At 40.2% G+C, this 25,839-nt stretch overlaps 2 protein-coding genes across 4 annotated transcripts in view; one reads left to right on the top strand and one right to left on the bottom strand.

Moving 5' to 3' along the window:
- Positions 1-255: 255 nt before the first annotated feature.
- Positions 256-25,839, bottom strand: part of abhd17b (abhydrolase domain containing 17B, depalmitoylase) — a 25,860-nt gene continuing 276 nt past the window's right edge. The window contains exons 1-4 of one of the 3 annotated variants that reach the window (XM_021621096.2): positions 22,728-23,324; positions 20,370-20,848; positions 2,434-2,613; positions 256-2,150 (exon numbers count right to left, since the gene is read on the bottom strand). In XM_021621096.2, coding sequence (XP_021476771.1) covers positions 1,925-2,150; positions 2,434-2,613; positions 20,370-20,836 — 873 coding nt within the window. In that variant the 5' untranslated portion in view covers positions 20,837-20,848; positions 22,728-23,324 and the 3' untranslated portion in view covers positions 256-1,924. Of the gene's footprint in view, positions 2,151-2,433; positions 2,614-20,369; positions 20,849-22,727; positions 23,325-25,839 lie in introns of those variants that run through there. The other 2 variants (XM_021621095.2, XM_036935629.1) reach the window with 2 other exon arrangements.
- c11h9orf85 (chromosome 11 C9orf85 homolog) overlaps positions 24,424-25,839 on the top strand; it is an 8,168-nt gene continuing 6,752 nt past the window's right edge. Inside the window, exons 1-2 of the mRNA XM_021621098.2 lie at positions 24,424-24,819; positions 24,973-25,079. Coding sequence (XP_021476773.2) covers positions 24,718-24,819; positions 24,973-25,079 — 209 coding nt within the window. The 5' untranslated portion in view covers positions 24,424-24,717. The remainder of the gene's footprint in view (positions 24,820-24,972; positions 25,080-25,839) is intronic.

Below are 25,839 nucleotides of genomic sequence, written 5' to 3'. Positions count from 1 at the left end.
TACAAAGTATTGACTCAGGGGTGTCAGTACTTAACTAAATGAGATCAGCATTTCAATCAATTTGCAAAAATGTCTAAAAACAGGTTTTCACTTTGTCAATATGGAGTTCTGGGTGTAGTTGGGCGAGAAAAATCAATTTCGAAGAGGCTGTAACAAAATGTGGAATAAGTCAGGGTTAATACCATCTTGTGAGTGTCTAGTCAGCTAGTGCTTTCAGTGTCTACAACATAAAACACAACCCATTCAGCGAAGATGTTGTCATTCCTCAAATACTTAGTTTATATCCATTTTTATTAATCACTAATCAAGATCACGTTACATAATTTCCTTCAGTAATGCAGCGTCTTGGAAACAAAAACAAACAGAAATCACATCGTCTGGGTGACCAGATTTTTCAATGGTCATCAGGAATAATTTAGAAATGCTCACCACAGATGGATGCCGGATCATATTCAAGTTAGTAGTATTTACAACTACAATTTAGAGGCTTGTCCAAGTACAAACTATTTATAAAGTGAAAACAGATGAAAGCATTACATTTAAGTACAGAAAAGTCCCCAGTAGAGTTCAACGACACATTATCGAACGGCAACAACCAATCCTAACCATTCTTGATTACTCTAATATCAACAACCAATCCAAACATTTCAGTTCATCAGACAGTACCAATCAAAACTAGAGGTTATGGGTAGCATCCATGGCCTTGAGCTAGCCAGAATTTAGCCAGCTAAAAAGGTTAAGAAAACACTAGCCTATCATGGCATGCAGTAGCACTTGATAACAAAATCTGCTTCCACTTAGTGTCTTACTAATACAATAAAGTACGTGATTGGTAAACGTTTTACCTTATTCGGCATTAATAGGGTATCTCAGAACCCCCCCCCCAAAAAAGTATTCTGTCAGATATAAGGGTTAAACAAAAAGTGCGCAAGAGTCCAGTTGTGTCCTCCTTAAAACCAAGCTGTCTTCAAAGCAATTTCCTATCACGCATTAATGACTTTCACTGTTTTTCAACGCTTTATGGCATCAGTGACATGAGTCTTAAACTATGTAACAAGAACTACCCCAGGTGTGCAGGCAGTTTATACAAAATCAATATCTAGAAATGCTATTCCTATGAAATGATAGCGCTTTATTATTCGTTTTACTATATAAAATTGAGTCGTAGCAGCTTTACTGAAAGAACACATGAAACAAAAAGCTTTGTATAGCTTATACAATTTGAGAGGTTTCTAAGGATGCTGGCCGTACCCCATGCTTTTTTCTTCAATATGCTGAACAGTTGGCAACACTGGCACTGCCATTTTAAAATGTCAGAGTTTTATCTTGTACAGTTCTACGTAACATATGATAGGTGCAAACATATATATATATAAAAATAAACAAAACATCCATGTTGACCACATTGTAGTAGATTTGGCTCCTTAGTCAATACAGACTTAGTTGAGTGGCGGTCCAGTCTTCCATCCATCATAGCTGCTCCACAGAAACCTCTTAGATATGCTCATAGGTGTGTGTCAGATGTCCATACATTGGACCAGAACCGCATCCTGAAAGGCAGCAAAAAAATGTGACAAGCACACAGAATCCAACTGCTCTTCTGTGCTCAAAACACACAACCCTTGAGTACACTCAAGTGTCCAATGTATCTCAGTTGGTAAAGGGCACATTCCAGCTAGGCTAGTGGGGTTGGATTCCTGGACCACCCGTATGTAAAATATATGCACCCATGACTAAGTCGCTATGGATAAAAGCATCTGCTAAATGGCATGTTATTATATCCTTCTATCATCCCCTCCGTCTCTCATCACCACGCGGTTTCAAATGATGAACTAAAATATACAAAAAATAAAATAAAAAAAATAAAAGCATGGGCATTTCAAAATGTTCACAGTTGCAGCAGGTGGGTGACTAAGGGTCGAAGTCAAGTTGACAAGTTGACGAGCTCGTGGGCCACAAACTGTTTCAAGCGCTCCAGGTACTGTCCGTAGAGCTCGACGTCATTGTGGCCGGCACCTTCCACCCACAGGGGCTCCACGGGCCTCTGGCAGCGCTCGTACAGCGCCAGGCCGTGGGAGAAGTCGATCACCTCGTCTTCCGTCCCGTGGATAACCAGCACCGGAGACGTCACCTTGGAGATCTTGTCAATACTTTGAGAGGCAAGGCGAGGACAGACGCACGCACACAAACACAAAAGAGGAAGGGAACAGTTAGGCAAGTATAATTTCCCCTAATGCTGAAACAGATGACATGAACAGGATTTAAATTTACCCAATGTGGTCATTTCAACAGCAGGCAGCTTCCCCTTTTAGCCTTGTCAACAGTGTAATTATCCATAACCTGGTGGCAACCAAGAACCACCAGATGGGGCTATTGAATCTAGAGTGACTCAAACATGACTGCTTTTATGATCTCTGTGTGTGTGTCTCTCACTTGGGAAAGGCATCAAAGCAGTAGGTTTTCTTGGTGTCTGGGAAGGCCACTCTCATGCCAGAGGTGAGGGGGGAATGCAGTACGACCGCGGCGCTCTCGTAGCGTGCCGCCAGGTCCACGGACGGGACCGTACCGATACTCTGACCATACACGATCACGTTCTCTGGCCTAATTCCGTACCTGAGGGGAGACACAGAACACCCTCGGGTTAAACATTATCAGCATCAAGGTGGTAAATAATCTAATATATGATAATGTAGGCCTGGTCAAGATCAGGATGATAATGTAGTCACAGGTAGTCAGTCTACATTGACATGATTCAGTCACTACTCAGGTCAGAAGTCAATTGGTCAGGAGAAGGTGGAAGTCAATGATAGGTGTGGGGCCATTGACATGTCAATAAGACCAAAGAAAAATTAAATACAGAGATATAAAAAGGAGGTTCAGAGCTGTATACGTCACTTTGGATAAAAGTGTCTGCTAAATGGCACAAGCGAGAGACAGAATTCCATAGCTGATTATGGAGAATGTGACCAACACAGCCAGTCAGCTGACGATCCTGGCTCTAAACCGCTGCAGGACTGAGAACAAACATCAGTTCTACCTAACCCAGCAACAGTTTGATTTTTTAAATCAATATATGAAGAGTGTCTTAACACCCAAAAAAAGCAAATGTCTCTACCTACTAGCACTGACTGTGCTAAGAAATAGGCCTACTTTGAAGGAAAATGTACTTCATGCGATTGTGGTATTGTCTCACCTAGCCATCTTAAAAGATGAATTAACTAATTGTAAGTCACTCTGGATAAGAGTGTCTACTAAATTACAAATTGTAATCCACTATTTCCCTATAAGAAAAGTAATCATGGAACAACCTCATTTTCTGATTATTCAAATGAAAAATCAGTAACATGCAACTAGTATGTTTTCAAAACATTTCGCTTCAGAAAGGCTAGTCAAAGAAGCTCCACAAAAACAGAGCGTGTGTTCATTTGGGCATGTAACAGAAAATGTTTTGCAATCGAAATGAAAAAGAGTATCTTCCCATTTCAGTCTTTTCCCATTTGGTGCATGATGAACACAAAGCTTTTGTATTGACGCTTCAGACGTCCTCTGCTCCCAGCGAGTGAAATCCAGCCAGGCCTGGCTGTGAACATTGACCCCAGAGTAGGTCATCCAACTGGTTTGAGCGTGACAGCACAGGCACATGATGGGGCGGAGGCTCACAGGAGGTCAAAGCCAGCCAATGGACTATGTAGGAGTTTCCCCATTTGACAAGGTCCCATAGGAATTAACCTATATAAAATAACTAAAATACTCAGCTGTGTGAGGAATTTAAAACTTCAGCCTGTTCTTTACATGCAACTGTTTTGAGCAGCAGTACCTCAAACATTAGGCTAAAGATTAAATCCAGGCCTATATAAAATACATTAATCTAGTTACTGGTTTTACTGCCAGGCTATAAAAGGCCGACCAAAGCATAAAATAGCAAGAGGTTGTCAAAACACACTGTCGATTAGAAATTAATCTAAAACATCTGATATACAGTAGAGTCAGGGCTGTAACAGTCGGTCAGGTGATATGAACGTGTGTATTCTGCCAGGCCAAAAAGGACCAATTTCAGCATGAACTCACTTCACCTCACTGAGCATGCTCCATGGTTACGCAAGCTCTAACACCCCATCAATGTATTCCCTGAGCCGAGACCAATCCAAACTAAATGCAATAGATCCTTTCGCTCCCACCTCGTATTGTCTAGGGTGGAACTCTACGCCACTTCTACTAGTGTCACTACTAGGGCTGACCCCAATTAGTCGACATTGTCTTTTGTTTGGAGCCCTCCGCTACCTTGCCTACGCGCAAATGTAGGCATATAAAATTGCCCATTTGGGGATCTGATAGTATTTCTGATTGGCATAACGCACCACCACTAATAACCTGTAGAGTTTCTCAAAGTAATGTTTTCACCTCAAAATAGCAGACTATTCTGTCAATCAATATTATTTATTTTGTCGGGGACAGGCCCAGTCACTACACATGTACGTGGAATCTACTGTGCGATCCCGCTGCATCTCCAGCCGGCCTGATTCCTCCAGGTTTCTTCCTAGGTTCCTGCCTTTCTAGGGAGTTTCCTAACCACCGTGCTTCTATATCTGCATTGCTTGCCGTTTTAGGCTGCGTTTCTGTACAGTACTTTGTGACAGCAGCAGATGTAAAGGGCTTTATAAATACATGTTATTGATTGACTACAGTGACACCACCAATACAGAGGGAGAGAATTATATTCATTGAAGAGGCACGTCCAAGTAGTCCCTCCCGGTTTGTCTGTTTTCATCCGTTTGGTGCCTATTATACAGTGCATTCAGAAAGTATTCAGACCTGACTTGTCTCACATTGTTATATTATAGCATATTCTAAATGGCCCCCCCCCCCCTTTTCAATCTATACACAATACCCCATTTCACAGTAAGGTCCACACACATACAATTTTATTTCATTTGAATGACAAACCAAACATTTACACAAGTATTCAGTGATTACAGCCTTGAGTCTTCTTGGGTGTGACACTACAAGCTTGGCACACCTGTATTTGTGGAGTTTCTCCTAATCTTCTCGGCAGATCCTCTCAAGCTCTGTCAGGTTGGATGGGCAGCGTCACTGCACAGCTATTTTCAGGTCTCTCCAGAGATGTTCGATCGGGTTCAAGTCCAGGCTCTGGCTGGGCCACTCAAGGACATTGGGAGACTTGTCCCGAAGCCAATCTTGCGTTGTCTTGGCAGTGTGCTTAGAGTTGTTGTCCTGTTGGAAGGTGAACCTTTGCCCCAGTCTGAGGTCCTGAGCGCTCTGGAGCAGGTTGTCATCAACGATCTCTGTACTTTGCTCCTTTCATCTTTCCCTCGATCCTTACTAGTCTCCCCGTCCCTGCCATGTTTCCTCCAGGTACTGTGAAGTAGTGATGTGCGACATAAGCCTAGCTTCTTGAAACAGGTCACACACAGGTTGTGTGTGACAGGTGTTGTTAACTATGAAGTTGTTAATGTTCTTAGCTTTTGAAAATAGACAAAAAGATTCTGGGGATGAGCATGAGCATCTTCAATATGTACCACTGTTCCACTTAAGTGCATTTAACAATATGTCACAAGTAAAAGCCTTGGGTAGTGAGTTGAAAATTACACGTCTGGAAGGTTAAAAACCACCCTCAGATTATTTATTTTTTTAAAGGAACATTTTACATCTTCCTAATGAAGTACACGTTTTTAAAGAACGCCTTCGGTGGGGTAATTGGCATTACTGAAAATGTGCCATTCTAAGAGAGGCTTATAAGATTTATGGGAAGATCCTTTCATTTAACTAGATCTGCATAAATTATAAAATTTGTCACTGAAGCATCCTAAGTATTTTATATTTTTTTGTGGTCCACTTCAAAAGGAGTAATTATTTTTCTTATTGCCATTGAGGTTTTTTTCCATGTTAATTTTATATCCTGTGATTTGAGTATTTGATTATTTTTGAGCATTTTTAAGCAAAGGGGACATTGAACTTTCAATACTTGGTCAGGTATAAATCAGAAGATCTGCAAATAAGTTTAAATTCATGTTTACCAAAACCCATTTTGGGTCATGTAATTCTTTCTGCAAGCGGTTCAATTGCAGGTGCAAACAGGAGGGTGGACCTCCCCGTCTTGTTCCCCTTTCTAAATCATTTTCATCATCAGATAATGTATTATTTGTGCTTTAGGACATTTCTACAATATTTTTATTATCAAAATTGATTATTTCAACTGGAAAGTTGAAAGTTTTGAACAGAAAAGGCCATTCCAGATGGTCAAAAGTATTTTCTGCATCAATAGCCATTATTGATCAATCTATAGCTTATTTTTTGGGGGCGTATTGTATTAAACCGAAACATGTTTGTGTATTTAAGCGTCTCTTTTCAATAAACCCTGCTATGTATCAAGTCTGGTGAGACTTGCCATTCTATTACTTATAACCTTTGCTATCATTTGATTGTCACATTGTATTCAACTTATGGGCCTCGAATGAGAAAGGGACTCCAGATTTTTATATAACTGAACTGATTTATACATGGAAATACTGCATTGAGTGATGTGTGTAAACAGGGGTCTAATTTGACAAAATACTGAATAGAATTTTAATGGGAAAGCTATCAAATTGTATTTGGGGGGGAAGAGCGAGAGAGAAGGAAAATAAATTATATCAAGACACCGTTACCCTAGAGCCCACAAACTACACCTACCTCGGCCTAAACTGTAACACCACAGGTGACTTCCACAAGGTAAGAAAGGCCTTCTACCTATGTCATCAAAAGGAACATAAAACGCAACATCCCAAAAAGGATCTGCCCCCCCCCCAAAAAAAAATTAATCTGTTATGGAACCCGGGCACACTCACAAAACAAGAATTCACACAAAAAATAAATAAAATGGGACAAACACTAGGACTGTGGCAGTCTTGGAATATGAGGTTAAGGTAATTGGCCAGAATAATGCCCGGGGGGGAGGGTTGGTGACAATTCTGTTCATAAACTTGTTAACATGGATATGGTTCTTAATAAAAAAAAACATTTGAAACAAGCCATTACACTTCGTTATTATCAATGCATTTCATTATTATTCAGGTTATTACATGAATATTAAAATCAACAAATTAAGAAATGTCAGGTTGGAGGGGGATATGTCACATTTTTGTATTGATAAAATTAAGAGTCAAAATAAAGATATGCCTACCTTGTCAGTTGGCATTTCTGCAATTTTTTTTTTTTTTTTTTAAATATACAGATCCTATTGACACAAAAACATTCAAACGAAGTCTGATGGGTTTCGTCCCACTTTTGCCAAAATATTCGCAAGAGTACGCTGTAATGAGAGAAACAATGTAGCCTAAGCTACTGAAAATAGGCCTTTTATAAGCGTTCAATTCTTAAAAGAGTCCAAACAGGCTACTTTAGGAAACCTTCTGGATGGACATATAGAGAGAGAATCAGTTTACTCACACAAACCCACGTAAAAGCATGCATCAAAGCCAACAGTGTGTCAGAAATATTTGCTTTTCTGGGGGTCGGCTTGAGACATGAGGGTGTAACATTTCTATCGGAGGAACAATTTTAGGGTTCTCTCACAAAGTTGATAGTTTTAGATTGCAACTGCAATTTGTTTTTTCACAAAAATGATAACCATACAATATAGCTATTATTAAAAATGTTGTAATTAATCAAACCATTGAAATATATTTGACGATTTCCAACAAGCAAAACGTTTATCGAAACGTTTCCGCGTGTGTAGTTAAGTTAGCCAACTAACGTCTTCATAGCTAGTAGCATGGAATCAGGACATGGCCAAACTGTTGCTGAGATAATGATGTTGAAACATCCAAGGAGAGAAGAGGCATTGTTGAAACTCACTCATATGCTTGCAGTGTAAAAAATAAAAAAAAAATGGGGTGAATGTGATTCATACCCAAATTCTCCAACCAAGGAGCAACTTCCAAAGAAGCTGAGAAGTGAACCATCAATGAGACAGCTACAGGACAACATTGTCCGCATCCTCACGGCTAAAATCAAAGAGCGCAGATGACATCATGGATTTAGTGAAAAAGAACACAGTATCATTAACCTGAAGAAAACAATTGATTTCAATGCTGAGGAAGTAAAAACTCTGAAGCAGCAGAACTCAACATTGAACATTCAGGTTGCAAAGCAGGAGAAGAAACTCACTGAAATGGAGTCAAAGTTAAACGAGAATGATCGATATAGTCAGATGGAATAGCAGAAAAATCTGATGAGAACATCAAAGCAAGAGTGAAGGACATTTGCAGGGCAATAGTCCCGGAGGAGGAGCAAAATGTTGTTGCAGGTTCTCTGGATTTAGTGCACCGCCTGGGTAGGCTGAGAGATGGGGAAAACAACCAGCCACCACAACTAGTGATCATGAGATTCATCTCCAGGACAGCGAGGGATATGACATGGAAAAGTGCAAAGAAAAATGACTATTTAAAGAAGAACAACCTGAGGTTCAAGGAGGATCTGACAGCATTTGACAAATAAGCTCAGAATCATCTGTGGCCAATGATTGAGAGAGCAAGGAAGGGAAAAGTACATACTTTGCGGGAGCCAAGGCTTTTGTTAATGGAAGGAAAATTCACGCTGACACCTAGCTTGTTGACTGCTGGATTGATCAAGTGAGTTGTGCAGGACTGAGTATTATATTTGCATCTGATAAAACTTTATATTTCTTGAGGAAAGAGCATTGTTTGTGTGAGCCAAAAGTTAGTAATATTATTTTTTATGGCAGGGAAATTCTCACTGACACTTAATGTCAGCTTGACGGCTATTCGTTTTTCCAATCTACGGTACAATGTTATTAATTAATTATATATAATTTAGGTCAACCACTTGCGTGGTGCAAAGGACTGTTTTTAGTTGCAACTAGTAAGATCTTTTCTTTTTGTGAGAACCAGATTCATGTGAACGTATACAAGTTTAACATTCTTCATATGGTCACTGATAGAAAAAACAGAAATGGACATTTACTATTAATGCCAGGGGAATACGTAATATTGTGAAAAGGAAATCTTTATTTTTGTATTGTAATGGTCAGTGCCGACTTTTATTTCATTCAAGAAACTCATGCCTGTTCCACAGATACTGCGTTTTGGAAGTGTCAATGGGGGAATGATATTTGGTCAGCAGGTGTCGCTATTTTAAAAAGGCAACTTTAAGGGTCATATATTGAGTCATGAAGCAGATAATACAGGGAGATGGATTTTACTATTGGTAGATGTCAACCACATTCAATTCATTGTTGTAAATACTTATGCTTCCAATAACAAGTCAAGTAACTGTATTTTATTTAGAGACATTGAGAGGAAAGTAAGTAAAATGTCTAAATTTCCATTGGCCAAAGTAATATGGGGGTGGAGATTTTAACACAATATTACATGATAATCTAGATAGATGGCCTAAGGATTGTAATTCTGTTTATGAGAAGGAATATAGTAGGTGTTCTAGATATTTGGAGACATAAGAACCCAGATAAGATTATACCAAATATGTAGCTATACAATCCTGTATTGATTTCTGGCTGATATCTGAAGATATGGCTGACAAGGTTGATACAGTCTCAATTGAACCATCGATTTTAACAGACCACAAAGGGAAATCTCAATAAAGATAAATATGCATAGTTTGTCAAAAAAAAAAAAGTTAGTAAAGGTTACTGGAAAATGAATGAGACTTTACTAGAGAATTAAGTATTTAAGAAGGAAGTAGCAGGAATTATTGATAAATACTGGAATTGTGCCTGTGTTATGAATACGTTTGGAAGTTACTGGGAGCTAATGAAATTTGGAAAGGCTTTTGGCTATTTCAATGGGGAAAGAAATTGCTCGTGCCAAGAGAGAGAAGGAATATGACAAAGGGAATAATGGATTATACAACAAAAAAACTAAACTCTTATCGAATTACTGGAGCTATCATTGCAAATGCATTTAGACTGTATCTATGAGAAAAAGGCCCAGGGAGCGTTTGTAAGATCAAGACGAAAATGGATGAAAGAGAGAAAAATACAAAATATTTATTTCATTCAGAAAAAAAGGCAGGCGAAGAGACTTCCATATGTACATTTATTATTAATAATACTCCCAATGAAAATCCAAAAGAAATCTCAGCATGTTACCCAGTTTTATCAGAATCTGTATACATCAGCCCAGCCAACATCCAATATGTTGGCTATTCTTAGACAATGTAGCAAACATTGCTAAGATAAATAATGATTTCAGGGATTTTTGTGATGAGTTATCTGAAATTGAGATAAGACTATTAAAAGCCTTAATAAGTCCCCTGGAAATAGTTTAATAAGAGAGTTTTAGAAAGCATTCAATGATAAATTGACTCCTTTCATTCTTGCCATGTTTCAAGAATCAATAGAAAAAGGAGAGTTACCGGCTTCCTTAAAGCAAGGTGTAATTACTTTGATTCCCAAACCTAATAAGGATACTCTTTATATAGACAACTGGAGACCCATTAAGCGTTGAACAATGATGGGAAACTATTTGCCCTTGTATTTGCTAAGAGGTTGAAACAAGGCTTGCTTCATAATTTATTAAGAACAATCTGGTTTTATGCATGGTCGACACATTAGTAATAACGTCAGGTTGATCTTAGATATGACTGACTATAATTACCTCATCCTTGATGATCATTCTCTTACATTTGTTGATTTTTTATAAAGCTTTTGACACTGTAGAACATGAGTTTATGTTCAAAGCAATACGTTTTGGGGGGTTTGGTGACTTTTTTTTTAAAGCAGTCCAAACTTTATATAGTGGTTGTACTTGCTCTGTAAAATTAGCTCACGGGACATCCCAAAGATTTGATATTGGCCGTGGCATTAGGCAGGGCTGCTCAATTATTCCATTTTTACTTTTCAAGAAAGGGAATTTAAGGTGTTTAGGCACTTGGCAATGAATTTAAACTGTCAACTGGCTGATGATACCACCATATTTTTAAGAGACAGAATTGAGGTTTCTAAAGCAGTTTCCTGTATTAAAGACTTTTCCTTGGTTTAGGGTTTGAAAATGAATATCAATAAGTCAGTCTTATTTCCACTCAAGGATTGTGTTTCACAGGAAGTATATGGTATTCCAATTAAAGATAAGGTAACTTATCTTGGAATGTGCAAGAATGAAAAACAAAGGAGGAGTGAATTGAACTTTAACCCCATTATTGAGAAAACGAAGAAATTGAACCTGTGGTTGATGAGATATTTTGTTTTGTGGTTGGGTTTTATTATCCAAAGCTGAAGGGTTATCCAGATCGGTTTATGTCTTGTTATCACTTGGCTTACCCACCAAAATTGTAAAGGACTTAGATAAGATTATAATTTTATTTGGAGGAACAAGCCTCCATCTACAAAAATATATTCTCCCTAATACCTAAGAACAAGGAGGTCTTAGATTTCAATACTCTAAATAATACTTTTAAAATAAATTGGATTCTGAAGTATGTTGAACCAGAACTGTATTTGGAATATCTTCCCTAAGTATTTATTTGACTGTTGGTGGTTTAGAATTTTTGCATAAATGTAATTTTGATGTTGATAAAATCCCAGTAAAGTTAACCAAATTCCATAAGCAGGCAATTTTAGCTTGGATGTTAGCATAGAAACAATTTTTCCCCCCTCACAGATAGTTTATATGGAACAAAGATATACGATGCCAGTGACTGAATGAGGATGGATATCGACTTTCAAATGGGGAATTTCTTGATAAGTTTAAAATTCCAATAACCCCAAAAGAATATGCAATTGTTTTTTTTGTTTTTTTATGGGGGGGGGGGGGTTGTAGCTCTTTTAAATTCCTCTGTGGTTGATGTAACAGATTTACATGAAAATATATTCATTGGCAATATTAACATCAAAGATAAAATGTATTAGTAAACAGATTAGGAATATTGTTTGTGCTACTACAATTCCCTCAGCAAGATTCTTTTGGTCAAATATCTATGGTGATCTACAAAAGGGGGTAAAGCATGGAAAATTGCTAACACATATTGTATCAGTAACAAAGTTTAATTTAGGAATAACATAAATCCTGTGAAACATGTTTTGGAAAGATTCAAGCTGAATATAACTGATTTCTGTGGAATGGAGATGGGGCGGCAGGGTCGCCTAGTGGTTAGAGCGTTGGACTAGTAGCCGGAAGGTTGCAAGTTCAAACCCCTGAGCTGACAAGGTACAAATCTGTCGTTCTGCCCCTGAACAGGCAGTTAACCCACTGTTCCTAGGCCGTCATTGAACATAAGAATTTGTTCTTAACTGACTTGCCTGGTTAAATAAAGGTACATAAAAAAAAGAGACCATTTTGCATGTGTTTTTCCTGTATTTATAGTCGAATTTTGTTATAAAAAAATAGAAAATAAATGACCAGTTGTACTATTTAATGGTTTATGTCAGAAATTCTGATAAAGATGTAGTAGATTTAAATCAACTGCTAATACTAGGTAAATTTCATATTCACAAATGTTCCAATTCAAAACTTGTTTAAACTCATTTATAAGTTACGGCACTACTTTAACTAAAATAAAAACAAAAAGGCAATTAAAACTTGTATTATTAATGAATATGATTTTTTTGTTTAGGATTCCTGGCAATGTAAATAGTTTGCATGCGACTTCCTCTTTTATTTGTTAATAAACCAAAAAATATTTGTTAAATATTATATATACACCCACATTTGCTTTTCTTGACAACATTAAAAACACCTAGGACTACCTTAGCCTACCTTCAGAAAACCTATAAGATAATGAAATTGACAAGGAAATGATGAAGGGGACAGCTATGCTTATTGTATGAAGATGAAATTGACAATGATTCAAATAGAAACAAACACACGTCCATAGAAAAATGTCCATAAGCCCATTTATCAGCGACACCGATTAGAGGGGGAGTGTGTTGGAAAGATTTTTTAAATACTGTGAGGAACTATGATTTGAATGCATGTATAAAACATTTATGAAAGGGCTTCATTGACTTAATGTGTGAGGTGAAGGAAAAAAATAATAACAGAAAAATGACTGAAGCCTAGCTAGGTACTTCCCTACATTTGTGAGAAGCAGGCCAGGTACTTCCAGGCGTGCATATTCCGTCAACATTAAGAGGACTTGTTGCATATTAACGTCTTCATCCATAACACGTTATTCAATTAAAGTCACAGCAATAACAAAAAAAACATTGAGAACTTGCATGCCGATTTCTGCAAAAATATACACAAAACCCCAAACAATGTAAGCAGAATTAGGACCATCTGGAAGTTATCAAAATCCAGAAGAGCTGTTAAATTCTACATCCACCTAAAAGGAAGCAACGCCCACATTCCACCAAAGTCCTCACCTACAGCGAGAGATGGATGAACTTAGAGAGGAGTCTCCTCAGCCAGCTGGTTCTGAGGCACTTTGTTCACAAATACAAATAGACCCCACAGAGCCCAAAGGACAGCAACACAATTAGACAACCAAATTATTAGAAACTAAAAAGATCATTATTTGACACACTAGAAAATAACCATCCCACCCCCTAAAAACATTGGAATGCTACCTGGACCTAAACAGAGAGTACAGTGGCAGAATACCTGACCACTGTGACTGACCCAGAATTATTGAATATGTAGACTGTGCAAAGCCTTGCTATTGAGAGAGTCACCTGGCTCGAGAGAAGACATGTTATGTGCCCGCAAAATGAGGGGGAAACTGATCTGCCCTTCCTAACATCCTGCCAAATGTGTCACCACATTAGAGATACATATTTCCCACAGAGCCACAAAGAATGTGAAAACAAATCTAACATTGATCAAATCCCCATCTCTTAGCCCGAAATTCCACACTGTGCAATCACGTCAGCAATATTTGTGACCCATTGCCATGAGAAAAGGGCAACCAGTGGAACACAATAATTCTAAATAGTAAATAACAAATAGCAGAATGTAAGTAAACAGATATTGGTACTAGAACTATTTGAACATTGCTAAAACACTGTACATAGTGAATATTATAACACTTGAAATGTATTTCTCTTTTTGAAACCAAGTAGTGCAATATTAACTTAAGTTATTTGTTGATGTTGCTTTGAGTGTTCTCACTTATGTTGATTTCACTTGCTTTGGCAATGCAAACGTGGTTCCCATGCCAATAAAGCCCCTTTGAATAGAATATTGAGAGAGATCGAAAACTAGAGAAAGAGAGAGGAAGTAGGCTAAGCGAGCGAGCAAATGTAAGGGAAGAAAGAAGGGAAGAACAGAACTGACAGGAGAGCTCAAGGAGGAAGCAGTCAGGCTATAAGCAAATTCGGTCTTGTGTACTTTGTGTTCTGTACTATTTTTCCACTTAAGAGGACCTGATGCTACATACCCGACTGCGCCCAGCAGTGGAGGCTGCTGAGAGGATGGACGTTAATAATGTCTTAAATGGTGTCAATGGAATGTTTGATACCATTCCATTGACTCCATTGCAGCCATTATGAGCCGTCCTCTCCTCAGCAGCCGCCACTGGCTCCCAGTCATGTCAATCGGAACTGAAGATTGAGTGGTTACCCTCAGACGGAGGACACTACTGCCATTGTGTGCAGGGCATTGTCGCCCCATACCAAATGACTTTACGAACCACGAGTTAATAAAACCATTTACTGTGTGGGTTGCCCTATGTTGTGTGTGTGTGTGTGTGTGTGTGTTCAATGCTAGAGAAGAGACCTTCATTTAGTCTCCAATCAATAATATGATTGATTAGGAAGTTTGTCGTTTTCACTTCCTGGGGCACAGGCCGTTGCCGGGGTTGCATTGGGTCTCAGTAGAGATCCTATAAAATTCTGTCTGAAACCTCACTGGAGATCTGTTGCTAGGCTACCAGTCAATATTAGACTTAGGAGGATTGACTGCTGGAACACCTCCAAGTCCAAGTGAAAAGAAAATTATACAGCACTATTCTATAGGAGTGGACAGCCCTCCCAACCACAGCAGGCTCACACTGAGAAAACAAAACCCTTTCAGTTCCAGAATCTCACAAACGGGTGGCAACAATTGCACAAACAGTGTATACTACACACTGAACTTCTTACTTGCGTACACAACGCAATCACACCCTTCTTATGAAAGCAATTTCGATAAAGTGGTCTTATCTAGGACATGGTTCGTTAAACAGGTTGTCCTCTGTCCATCCCAGTCCGGATCTCAGCCTACTTTCCTCGTCCCTATAGTCTCCCTCTCTCTGGGTGGTGAAGAGAGCAGATGGTGTTACCGACACACCCAGGTGTGGGGCCTCAATGCCTTAACACGGATACTGGCTGTACGCCCTATACCCTAGGACAATATGCAACAATAAAGAGTGTGTGTACACACCGGCAAAGCGGTCTGCTGACGGTGGGACACACCTTCTGACTCATGACTGAGTCACCCGACTACTCAGGTTAAAAACAATTTTTTTTTAAACGACAACCTCACCCTACACCAAAACAAAGAAACATACAGCACACACACTAGGGCTGTCCCCGACTAAATAAGATCTTAGTCGACCAAGAGAGTTATCTGCTCTTTCGACCAATCGATTGGTCTACATTTAAATAAAACTTGTATTTTTCCATATATTGAGCATGTCTGATGCTTTAAGCACACCGTTTGATTAAATAATTAAGAAAAACTACTAGAGGGAGTACGAACAGCAATTGATTTGATTGTGCAGGGCTCAGAATTGCTGCGCTGTGTTAAAAAAAACAGCGAGTGACTAGAACCCGTTGTCTCCCTCCTCCCTGCTGCAGCGACCACCATAGAACAGCAAAGTGTTCATCCCACTGTCAGTGTTGCTGAAACGGCAACATAATTACAGTCATTTGACTGAAAAGCTCTGTACCGAAATCATTCATTTGTTGAGGAAAAACATTCCCTATTCCCTCAACCCTGGCTCGCTTCACGTGACACATATGTATCACATGCACATGACCAAAGGCCGAGTCGCACAGGACTCGTATTACTAGAGAACGTTGGTCATGTAATCATTTCTCCAGAATGTTTGTTATTCCAGAGGACGATTGAGATGGGATTATTTTTTATTTATTTTTATTTTTTCAAACTGGCCCCTGTAATTCATATTTCTGGTCAATAAATTGACAGTTATGACAGAAGCCTGGAGGTTTTTATTCTAGGAATAAATATACATTATTTTAACATGTTGAGGGGTTAGGGCCACACTGATAACTTGGGAACCAAGCTCAAGTTTCTAAACCATCTTTGGTTTACTGTTGCTATAATATTTTAATTGAGGAAGTGTGATCATAAAATCAGGATATTTTGGTGATCTTCAGTTCAGATGTGAACTAAATGCAATTGAGATGCATTTTAACGCTATGGATGTGAAAGTTAAATGATAATTTACAAACATTTAGGCCAGTTGTATTCTGCTTTAATATCTAGTAACAGCAAGGGTTGAATTAAATAGGCTTAGGATTCTTTACTGATGCATTTGACAAGATTAAATTCAGACGCACAAAACAAGCAAAAGCATTCAATGTGAGAGTTCATATAGGAATGTCCTACATGAAGCCTAAGTTAATGCGCAGCACTTGGTTCAATTTATCGAATCAGTTATTGTTTTCTTGCGCAAACACCTGTCAAACACTTCTTTCAACACAGGAATGTCTATTTGCACAGGACTAGTATTATGAGAGGACCATGGAGTTCCCCCCCCCCCCAATTTAAAAAAAAATTCTGGCTGGAATAGTTACTCTCCTGCCATGTAAAGATTACTGACGGGCCTATCGAGTGGCACAGTGTTCTAAGGCATTGCAGTGTTAGCTGTGCCACTAGAGATCCTGATTCGAGTCCAGGCTCTGTCGCAGCCGGACGTGACCCGGGAAGATCCACTGGGCGGCGCACAATTGGCCCAGCATCATCCGGGTTAGGCCGGCAGGGATGTCCTTGTCCCATCGCGCTCTAGGGACTCCTGTGGCTGGCCAGGCGCCTGCATGCTGACACGGTCGCCAGGTGTACAGTGTTTCCTATGACACATTGATGTGGCTGGCTTCCGGATTAAGCGGGCATTTTGTCAAGAATCAGTGTGGCTTGGACACACAGCTCTTGACCTTAGCCTCTCCCGAGTCCGTAAGGGAGTTGCAGCGATGGGACAATTTGATACCACGAAATCGGGGAGAAAATACAATTACTGACTGGCAGATTCGGATGGGGCTAAAATTACAGATGTGGTGTTTTGTGCTCATAATTACATTACCCGACCTCCCCCAGTAAAACTAATCCCATCCGAAGAGGGCACAATAGGGCCTGGAGAAGGTTGATCAATGATCTCTGTACTTTGCGCCGTTCATCTTTCCCTTGACCCTGACTAGTTTCCCAAATCCCTACAGAAAAACATTCCTACAGCATAATGCTGCCACCACCATGCGTCACGCTTGGCATTCTGGACAAAGAGTTCAATCTTGGTTTCATCAGACCAGATTATGTTTTTTCCCCTCATAGTCTGAGAGTCCTTTAGTTGCCTTTTGGCAAACTCCATGCAAGCGGTCATGCGCCTTTTTACTGAAGAGTGGCTTCGGTCTGCAGAGATGGGAGAATCTTCCAGAAGGACATCCATCTCCACAGAGGAACTCTGGAGCTCTGTCAGTGACCATCGAGTTCTTGGTCCCTGACCAAGGCCCTTCTCACCTGATTGTGCAGTTTGGCGGGGATGCAAGCTCTAGGAAGAGTCTTGGTGGTTCCAAACTTCTTCCATTCTTTAAAATGGTCACTCTGACAGAGCTCCAGAGTTCCTCTGTGTTCTTGGGGACCTTCAATACAGCAGACATTCTCCTCACTTTTGTAAGACAATAAGGCAAGGGCTGTTTCATCTCCTCATTCTATTGCTGCCTCCGCCGCATTGATCAACACTAATATGAAGTTAACCTTGTTATTATGCATATAGCAACATGGTCTAGGAAAAGGCACCAATTCAACAGTGCAATGATGCGTTTCAGAACCGTGGACAGTGACCACTAACCAACCCGGGACAAAGCACATTTATTTTATAAGACAATTATACACATTTTTTGTGTTGCACCATTGTTCTTACGTAACAAAGATATATAATTTCAGTGGCATGTTTTAGACTGATCCCCAAAAAATAAAGAAATAAAAATAATTCGGTAAATCTGCATTTTTTGGAAGGCGATTATTTTGCAATCCACGAGGAGACTGAGGGCCAGGCTGACCACCTGTTAAGCAAGAGGAGCATCAAAAGGACCTTGTGGCTGCAAGGAGCCAAGGTAAGTTGCTAGCTAGCATTAAACTTACCTAACAAAAAAATACACATGGTTGATGATATTACTAGGTTAACTAGCATGTCCTGCGTTATAATGCATATAATCAATGTGGTGCCTGTTAATTAATCATCGAATCACAGCCTACTTCAACTTCGTAAAAACGGGTGAGGATTTAACAAAAGTGCATTCGTGAGAAAAAGAAGAAAAAAAAACACAATCGTATAAGAATTACAACCTAAATTCTTAACTGGGTATATTGAAGACTCATGTTAAAAAGAACCACCAGCTTTCATATATTTTCATGTTCTGAGCAAGGAACTTAAACTTTAGCTTTCTTACATGGAACATATTGTGCTTTTATTTTCTCCAATAATGTTTTTGCATTATTTAAACCAAATTGAACATGTTTCATTATTTATTTGACTAAATAAAATCTGTTTTATATGAAGTAAAAAAAAAGTGTTAATTCTGTATTGTTGTAATTCCCATTACTACAAATATTTAAAATAAAATATATATATAAAAAGACAAATAAAAGGCTTTTTTGGCCCTCCAATAATCAGTATCGGCGTTGAAAAATCATAAAATCGGTCAACCTCTAATAGACATGCCATTAAATTACTGTAGTATTCTAATTCTGTTCATCTTTATCATATCTGCATCTAAATTTTTTACAAGTTTCCCCACTATCTGAACTCAGTGAGTTTAGTAGTGTGAAGGTTTGTATTGTTGTGATCAGATGATTGGAATAACAGAGGCATGTTGTCTGTCAAACACAGGGCAGTGAAACACACCAATATGAACCATGTTATTTAAAAGGAGGCCAGGGCTCCCTGTAGAAGAGAACAATAATACATGCCCCGTGGATACTTGGGGCAAGCAGTGGCATGGAGAGTCAATCTAAGTAACATAATGAAGGGGAAAAAATATATGTAATTCTGTCAGTTTAAGCTAGTATTTTGCATGGGCTGCGTCTCAATCCAAAGCATCCGCTTATGTCGGCCTTCCGCATCTGTGGGGGAAGGTGGCCGAGCTACATCGGTGTTTGTCAGACCATGAGACATCCCATAAATTGGTCTTCTCACAATAACATCTGTAGCATAAATATTTTTGTTTTATACCCAGAAGGGTCCTAAAATTCCAACTCAAATGGCTAAATGATCTATGGTATGACCATCTTAAAACAATTCCACAGGTGCCTGGGTCAAACACCACTTTGCCACTTCAACACATAAGCATAATATATTAAAAATGTCCTTACTTTCATAATGAATTCATAATTACATCATACTGAAATGGAAGACTAGTAGCAATCAGACAGGTTTCTCAGCCCTAGCTACAGTATTACCTGCTGTATGTAGACTCGTCTCTGTATGATAATAGTTTCCTGTTTAACTTGACTCTCAGACTCCCCCACCCCCACGCAAGGAGGCCTATTATATGGAGGACCACTTATTCTAGTCAATGTCATTATGGTGGGCAATTTGGGCCTAAGTCACACTTGGTGTGAGTCACTCTTTTCTCTGTCTTTCTCCTTGTGTGTTTGGATGTTCCATCTTTCCTCTGACTCATTTGTTTGTTGCTTTGATTTGCTGTCATGATGCAGGAAATAAATCTGGATTCACTTTTATTCCACCCCCCCAAAAAACTGTGCATAAACAAAGCCACAAACAAAATATCCAGCTTAAACATCTCACATGCGAAGACACAGGGAAGCTGTGTGTGTTAGTATAGGACCCCACCAGAGACCGAGAGCTGTCGACAAGAGAAAAAAGACAGAGGGAGAGGGGATGTCATAGAGGACAAAGGGCGGAAGAGAGGAGAGTGTTGAGACTAGAGGTTTCATGGGGATCAATTCATTGAGATGGATAAATGGAAGGCCAAAGGGATGGCTTAGAAGAACCAGTGAACAGAAAACCATTGCCTATGGGGCGGACGGGTAGAGGAGACACCATTTTCAATCATCATAATGAACAAGAAAAGTTGTCCCCACCTTGCTTTCCAACCTAGGGCGTATAAGCCATGGAGCGAGCTGAAGGTGGATCGACAGTCAACAACTCTTGGTAGGAAACAACATCAGACAGCTACTCCTCCACCAACACCTCCGCCCCCTGGTCCCTTTACTTACCGTGTCCTGAGGGAGTGCCAGGCGGCGTCCACGTCGGCGTACAGGTTCTTCTCCGAGGGTTTCCCCGAGCTGGCCCCGTAGCCAGAGTAGTCGTAGGAGAAGACGTTGCAGTTGATGCGTGAGCCCAGGCCGATGTAGAAGCTGCTCATCTGGCCCAGGTCCACGGCGTTGCCGTGCGAGAAGAGGAGCGTGAAGCGGGCACTGGGCGAGCAGCGCACAAACATGCAGGCGATGCGGTTTCCACGCGAAGTGCGTGTCATGAAGCACTCGATGGCATCCTTCTCACGTGCCGAGTACTGCCAGTCTGCTCGCTCAGACAGGTGCAGGGTCCATCGACTGCCGCTCTCGTCACACAAGAGGGTGTAGGTGGGCTCCGGGGGCAGGAAGGCCAGCTTGGAGGTGATCTTGCTGGGGCATGGAGGGCAGCAGAATAGGCAGCACAGCTCACTCAGGGACAAGTGGTTCATCCTCAAACCCTGCTGGGGCAAGGGGGGGGGGGCATTACCATTTACTGCTTATCAGTCACTATTACTAAAAAAGGTATCATTGACATGGCACATTAAATAGCCAACACTTGCATGATCTCCCCAATACAGAGGACAAATAAGAGGGTTTAAGGTGCACACGTGTTTACATGTGGTTAGGCTAATTGTACACCTCATGTCTCTTATCCAGCCCAGTGCACAAGCACACCCCAGTTATTGATGGCCATTTTGAAAGTATGCTCAGACACACAGCTGTGACTCACAGCTGAGTCTCGACCACTGATGTATTACTCACTCCACAAACAGACCAACAACCCACCATGAGTCACACATGTTATAGCGTATAACCAGATTTCACCTCTGCTTAAACTCTAACTGATAAACAGAAACCCTGTATCTAAAACATGTTAAGGTTAAGCATGTATTTTTGGTTCGGCGAACCCTGAGAAGAGTCGAGCCCGAAGGTTTAGGCTACTAGGCTGGTGTGCAGGGATTCTCAAAGTTCTCTATCCACCCTGACTTGTTAAGTGGGAAATGCACATGAACTCCCCTAGGCTTGCCCTCAACAAAGCTGCTTTTACATACATGCAGAAGAGAATCAATAGTGTATGGCCTTCCTTGGCCCTGGGATCATTCGATAGCTATAGTACTGATGAGGATTTCATCTGTCTGCCTCAAAGTTTCTTGCTACGCTGAGTACATAGAGTAGCTTTTTCAATGCCTCCTCGGTCCCAGGCTTGCTTTCAGAAATAACTTTTAGTTGGGTTTATAAGAGCCTGTTGGTCAGCGCCTTTGTGATGATCCGTCTGCACTGCCTGTTGTTTCAATGATGTCCTATCAAAATGTCCCTCTGGTGAAGCGGCTAGTTGTTTAATGTATTCTTGGAACCGCACATGCTTTAAGAAAAGATATTGGTGTCATTTGTATTCCCTCTCACTGACACTTGGAAATGTATGTTTCTCAATCTCCAGTCCTGGTCCATTTAATCAGTTCTCAAGTGCTAATTGTAATCTATGCCATTCCCTTCCACTATCCCGTTGCCTAATCACTCTATATCTACCTCAATTACCTTGTTCCACGGCACATCGACTGTACTGGTTGGTACCTTGTGTATACAGCCAAGTTGTCATTACTGTGCATTTATTCCTTGTGTTTTTTTTTCTATTATTTACTTTGCATTGCTCGGAATGGGCAATAAGTAAGCATTTCACTGTTAATCTAAATCTGCTGTTAAAGCACGTGACAAATACAATTTTATGGCGCGTGTGTCTTAATATCCAGGTTATAGGTCAGAAATGGGTGGGGGGGCAGTCTAGTTCACACATAGGCTTCCATAAACTATTTTCGTTAAAGATGGGGCTGGGGGACAGGAATCATGCTCAGATGTTAAGATATGTAGTTATGACGATTCTGAAACCACTTCTCTACAGTAAGGTGAGCACTGTCCAACATGAAAATAACCACTTGTCTTGGATGACAAGCTTGGCGGTGACCCCTCCGATAACAGCAATTCAGATTCTAGGGAACCACAAACAATAACATCGTCGACGAGGGTTTGTTTTAGAGACTAACGTTACAGTACCCAAAAGGCCGAACTACAACGTTAGCTAGCCTAACGTTACTCTATACATTTAACTAGTTAGCTATTCACGTTAACAGTGGCACTTTTCCCTCTTCTGAATCCCTGTCGTGTTTGCCAGAATTGCGTCGCATCGATTAGCGAAAACAAAACGTAGGTCTCATTTAAGTGAACAATCAAGCAGTGCTCAGCAAAAAAAAAAAAAAAAAAACGTAGCTAGCAGCTAATTTACATTAGTTAGCAAGCTAACAAACACCGGCAATAATGTTAAGCTTTGAAACACACATAACTTACCTGGTTATTGGTAACGTCACGGATTGTAGTTAACGTCTTAACAAGCCAGCTGATAAAATACAGCTAACTGGAAACAAGTACAGATAGCTAGTTAACCAGGCAGGTTGACTTGAATGCCCATTCGTTCCCCCTCGTCCACTCTCTTATGGGTAGCGTTAAATAGGTATTTATCTTCTTGACACTTGTACGACTACCCAAATCAAGCTCCGCCTGCTTACCACTCAAGCTTGTCAACAAATAGTCCGGATAATGACTTAATTGCATCCACAAGACTTGCGTAAACAAATATGCTATTTTAATGTTGACTGTCACCAGCTTCAATTCTTGCAGCTAGCCCACTGTCGCTAGATGTCTTCAGTTCAAGCCAAGGAAACCGGCTGGGGAACATATCGAAACCGCAGTGTCGAGGTGATGATTGGATTGGTTTATAAGAAAGCCAATTACAAACTACAATGTGCTAACAGAGACCAATCAGATTGCTCAAGGCGGTGTTTTGCAGCGTTGAAAACGACTGACCCACTGGGCGTATTCGATTATGCTGAGCCGCGGGGCACCGGACATAGTCTGTCACGTCATCAGACGAAAACGCAAAGGAAGGCGCGTCCTTCTCAAATCGAACAGTCATCTGCACGGCTCGATCATTTTGTCAACAAGGCAGCATGGTGGATGGTCCAGAAACACACAACATATTATTATTTTTTCGATAAAATAAATGTTAGACTTTTCTAACTACTTTTCATTGGAAATGCAAATAAAGCGTTTTCATCAAAAGCAATCCATTTTGTATAGGAAACCACAGAATCCTAGTAATTACTACACGTGCTTAATTACGTCACTTTAGTTTTGAGACGACTTTGCTGTGGCTTTGAAGCGGGCACCTGGCTCACGACCGGGAGGCCATTTCCAAATCGAATGCAATCAACCGATAGAAAAAAACGCCTAAACGGGCGCCCGGTGTGATTAATCGAACCTCATCACTGGGAACTAATGCCGCCTTCAAAACAACAGGAAACTCGGAAATATCCGACTTTAGTAGCCTAAAACAACGGGGAACTCTGAAAAAACTAGCTCCGCCTGGGAAAGTCGTTTTGAACGGTCAACTCAGAATTCAAAGTCGGTAACTTGGCCATCTTTCTTTTGCTCTGACTTTTCGACCTGAAGATCACTGACGTCATGATTTGACCTAGTTTTTATCTGTGTTCCCAGTTGTATTGAAAGCACCATTAGAGCTTAAATTTTGAATGGCATACTTATTTACATTTTATGCGGATTGGGGATAAGGAAAATGCGTTATCTGAAAGGGAAAGTGTCAATAACATATTCGCATGTGGATATTTGTAATAAACTACATGACCAAAAGTGTGTGGACACCTGCTCGTGGAACATCTCATTCCAAAATCATGGGCATTAATATGGAATTGGTCCCCCCTTTGCTGCCATAACAGCATCCACTCTAATGGGAAGGCATTCCAGTAGATGTTGGAACAACGCTGCAGGGCCTTGCTTCCATTCAGCCACAAGAGCTGGGCTCTGCTTGCCAGTCAAGTTCTTCCACACCGATCTCGACAAATCATTTATGTGTGGACCTCGCTTTGTGCACGGGGGCATTGTCATGCTGAAACAGGAAAGGGTCTTCCCCAAACTGTTGCAAGTTGAAAGCACAGAATCGTCTGGACTTTAATATAATTGTATGCTGTAACATTAAGATTTCCCTTCACTGGAACTAAGGGGGCTGGACCGAACCAAGAAAAACAGCCCCAGACTTCCTGTTTCCATCACAGCTGTCGTGATTTTTTGTATATGGTATGCTTAATCGAATAAAAACTGTGGATGAAACGTGGTTAGTGACACTTCTCCGAGGCTTTTATTTCGAAACTTAAAAAATCCGTGACCCGGAAGGACTTTTTTTGTGTGTTGCTGACGAGTCGCTGGTCCATGTGTTGTGGTAGCTGACATCAAGCTAACGTTAGAAACCTATGTTTAGATAAAAATGAGTTCTCAAAAGGGCAACGCATCGCGGTCGCGAGGGCAAAAGCACCAAAACACGACTGCTTACAAGAACGACAAATATGGAGCAAGTGTTCAAGTAAAGGTAGGGTCTTATGACTGGCTGGCTAACGTACATTTGGAGCCACTCTGACAAGTCAGCTACAGTATGTTCACCATTTGTATGGATACTGCTGGGCTAATTGTAGCTCTACTGTTTTAATTTTCTCTGTGTGTATATCGGATGTTATTATTGCAGATAGCAAACTCGAAGGTCCACGACGGGTTATGTCAACGCTGCAAGGAAGTTATTGAGTGGAAAGTCAAATACAACAAATACAAATCCCTTTCCCAACCTCGAACATGGTGAGTACAAGCATGCTATGCCCTTTTGTACTCATGGACATTAACATTTCTTTCCATTCAAAATCCTATTTTCCTTCAACCTATTAAACATATTCCAACTTTAACCTGTATGGGGGGGGGGGGGGGGGGGGGGGGAGTATAAGGTTCTCAAACATCTTATGTTATTGTGGAATTATACTTGCCTTCCCATCAGTACTTACCCGTTTGTGATAATGTTAAATTGTGTTTCTTTCTTTTGGTTTTGAGAAGAAACACACCAGTACACCAGACATACATCCCAGCTCAGAGTTATACAAGTAACAAAAAAAATGCCAAACAAATTAGACAGCAAGGATCTTGATCCCAGGATTGGATTCTCTGCTATTACCAAACGTAACTTGGTTTTGCATTTATCACAACTTCGACAGTTGACTTATAAGCTATCTAGCTGACAAACATTTAGTTGTGAATTCCATACTGTAACTAGATCCCCTGGCTGCACAAGTCTCGTCGTTGTGTACTTGTAAACAAACACCACGTGACTGAGGACTACCGGTAAGCATCATCATTTCAACATTATCAAAGTTGAAATGAAGAACGCGATCTTTATCTCCTAACATCTAGCACAAGTTGACTTGAGATATTTACTTTAAAACGTAGCTACAAATATAGATGTCTATAAAACATTCAAATAAATAGTTTAAACGGTATTGAAAAACCACCCCGTGGCTATTTCCAAATACCCCGGTATATGGTAGACCGTCCAAACCTGCTACCGGTC

The sequence above is a fragment of the Oncorhynchus mykiss genome, chromosome 11, assembly GCF_013265735.2.
Source record: "Oncorhynchus mykiss isolate Arlee chromosome 11, USDA_OmykA_1.1, whole genome shotgun sequence".
Lineage (NCBI taxonomy): Eukaryota > Metazoa > Chordata > Actinopteri > Salmoniformes > Salmonidae > Oncorhynchus > Oncorhynchus mykiss.
The sequence above is the reverse complement of the archived record's forward strand: the minus strand, read 5'-3'. Positions and strand labels throughout refer to the sequence as shown.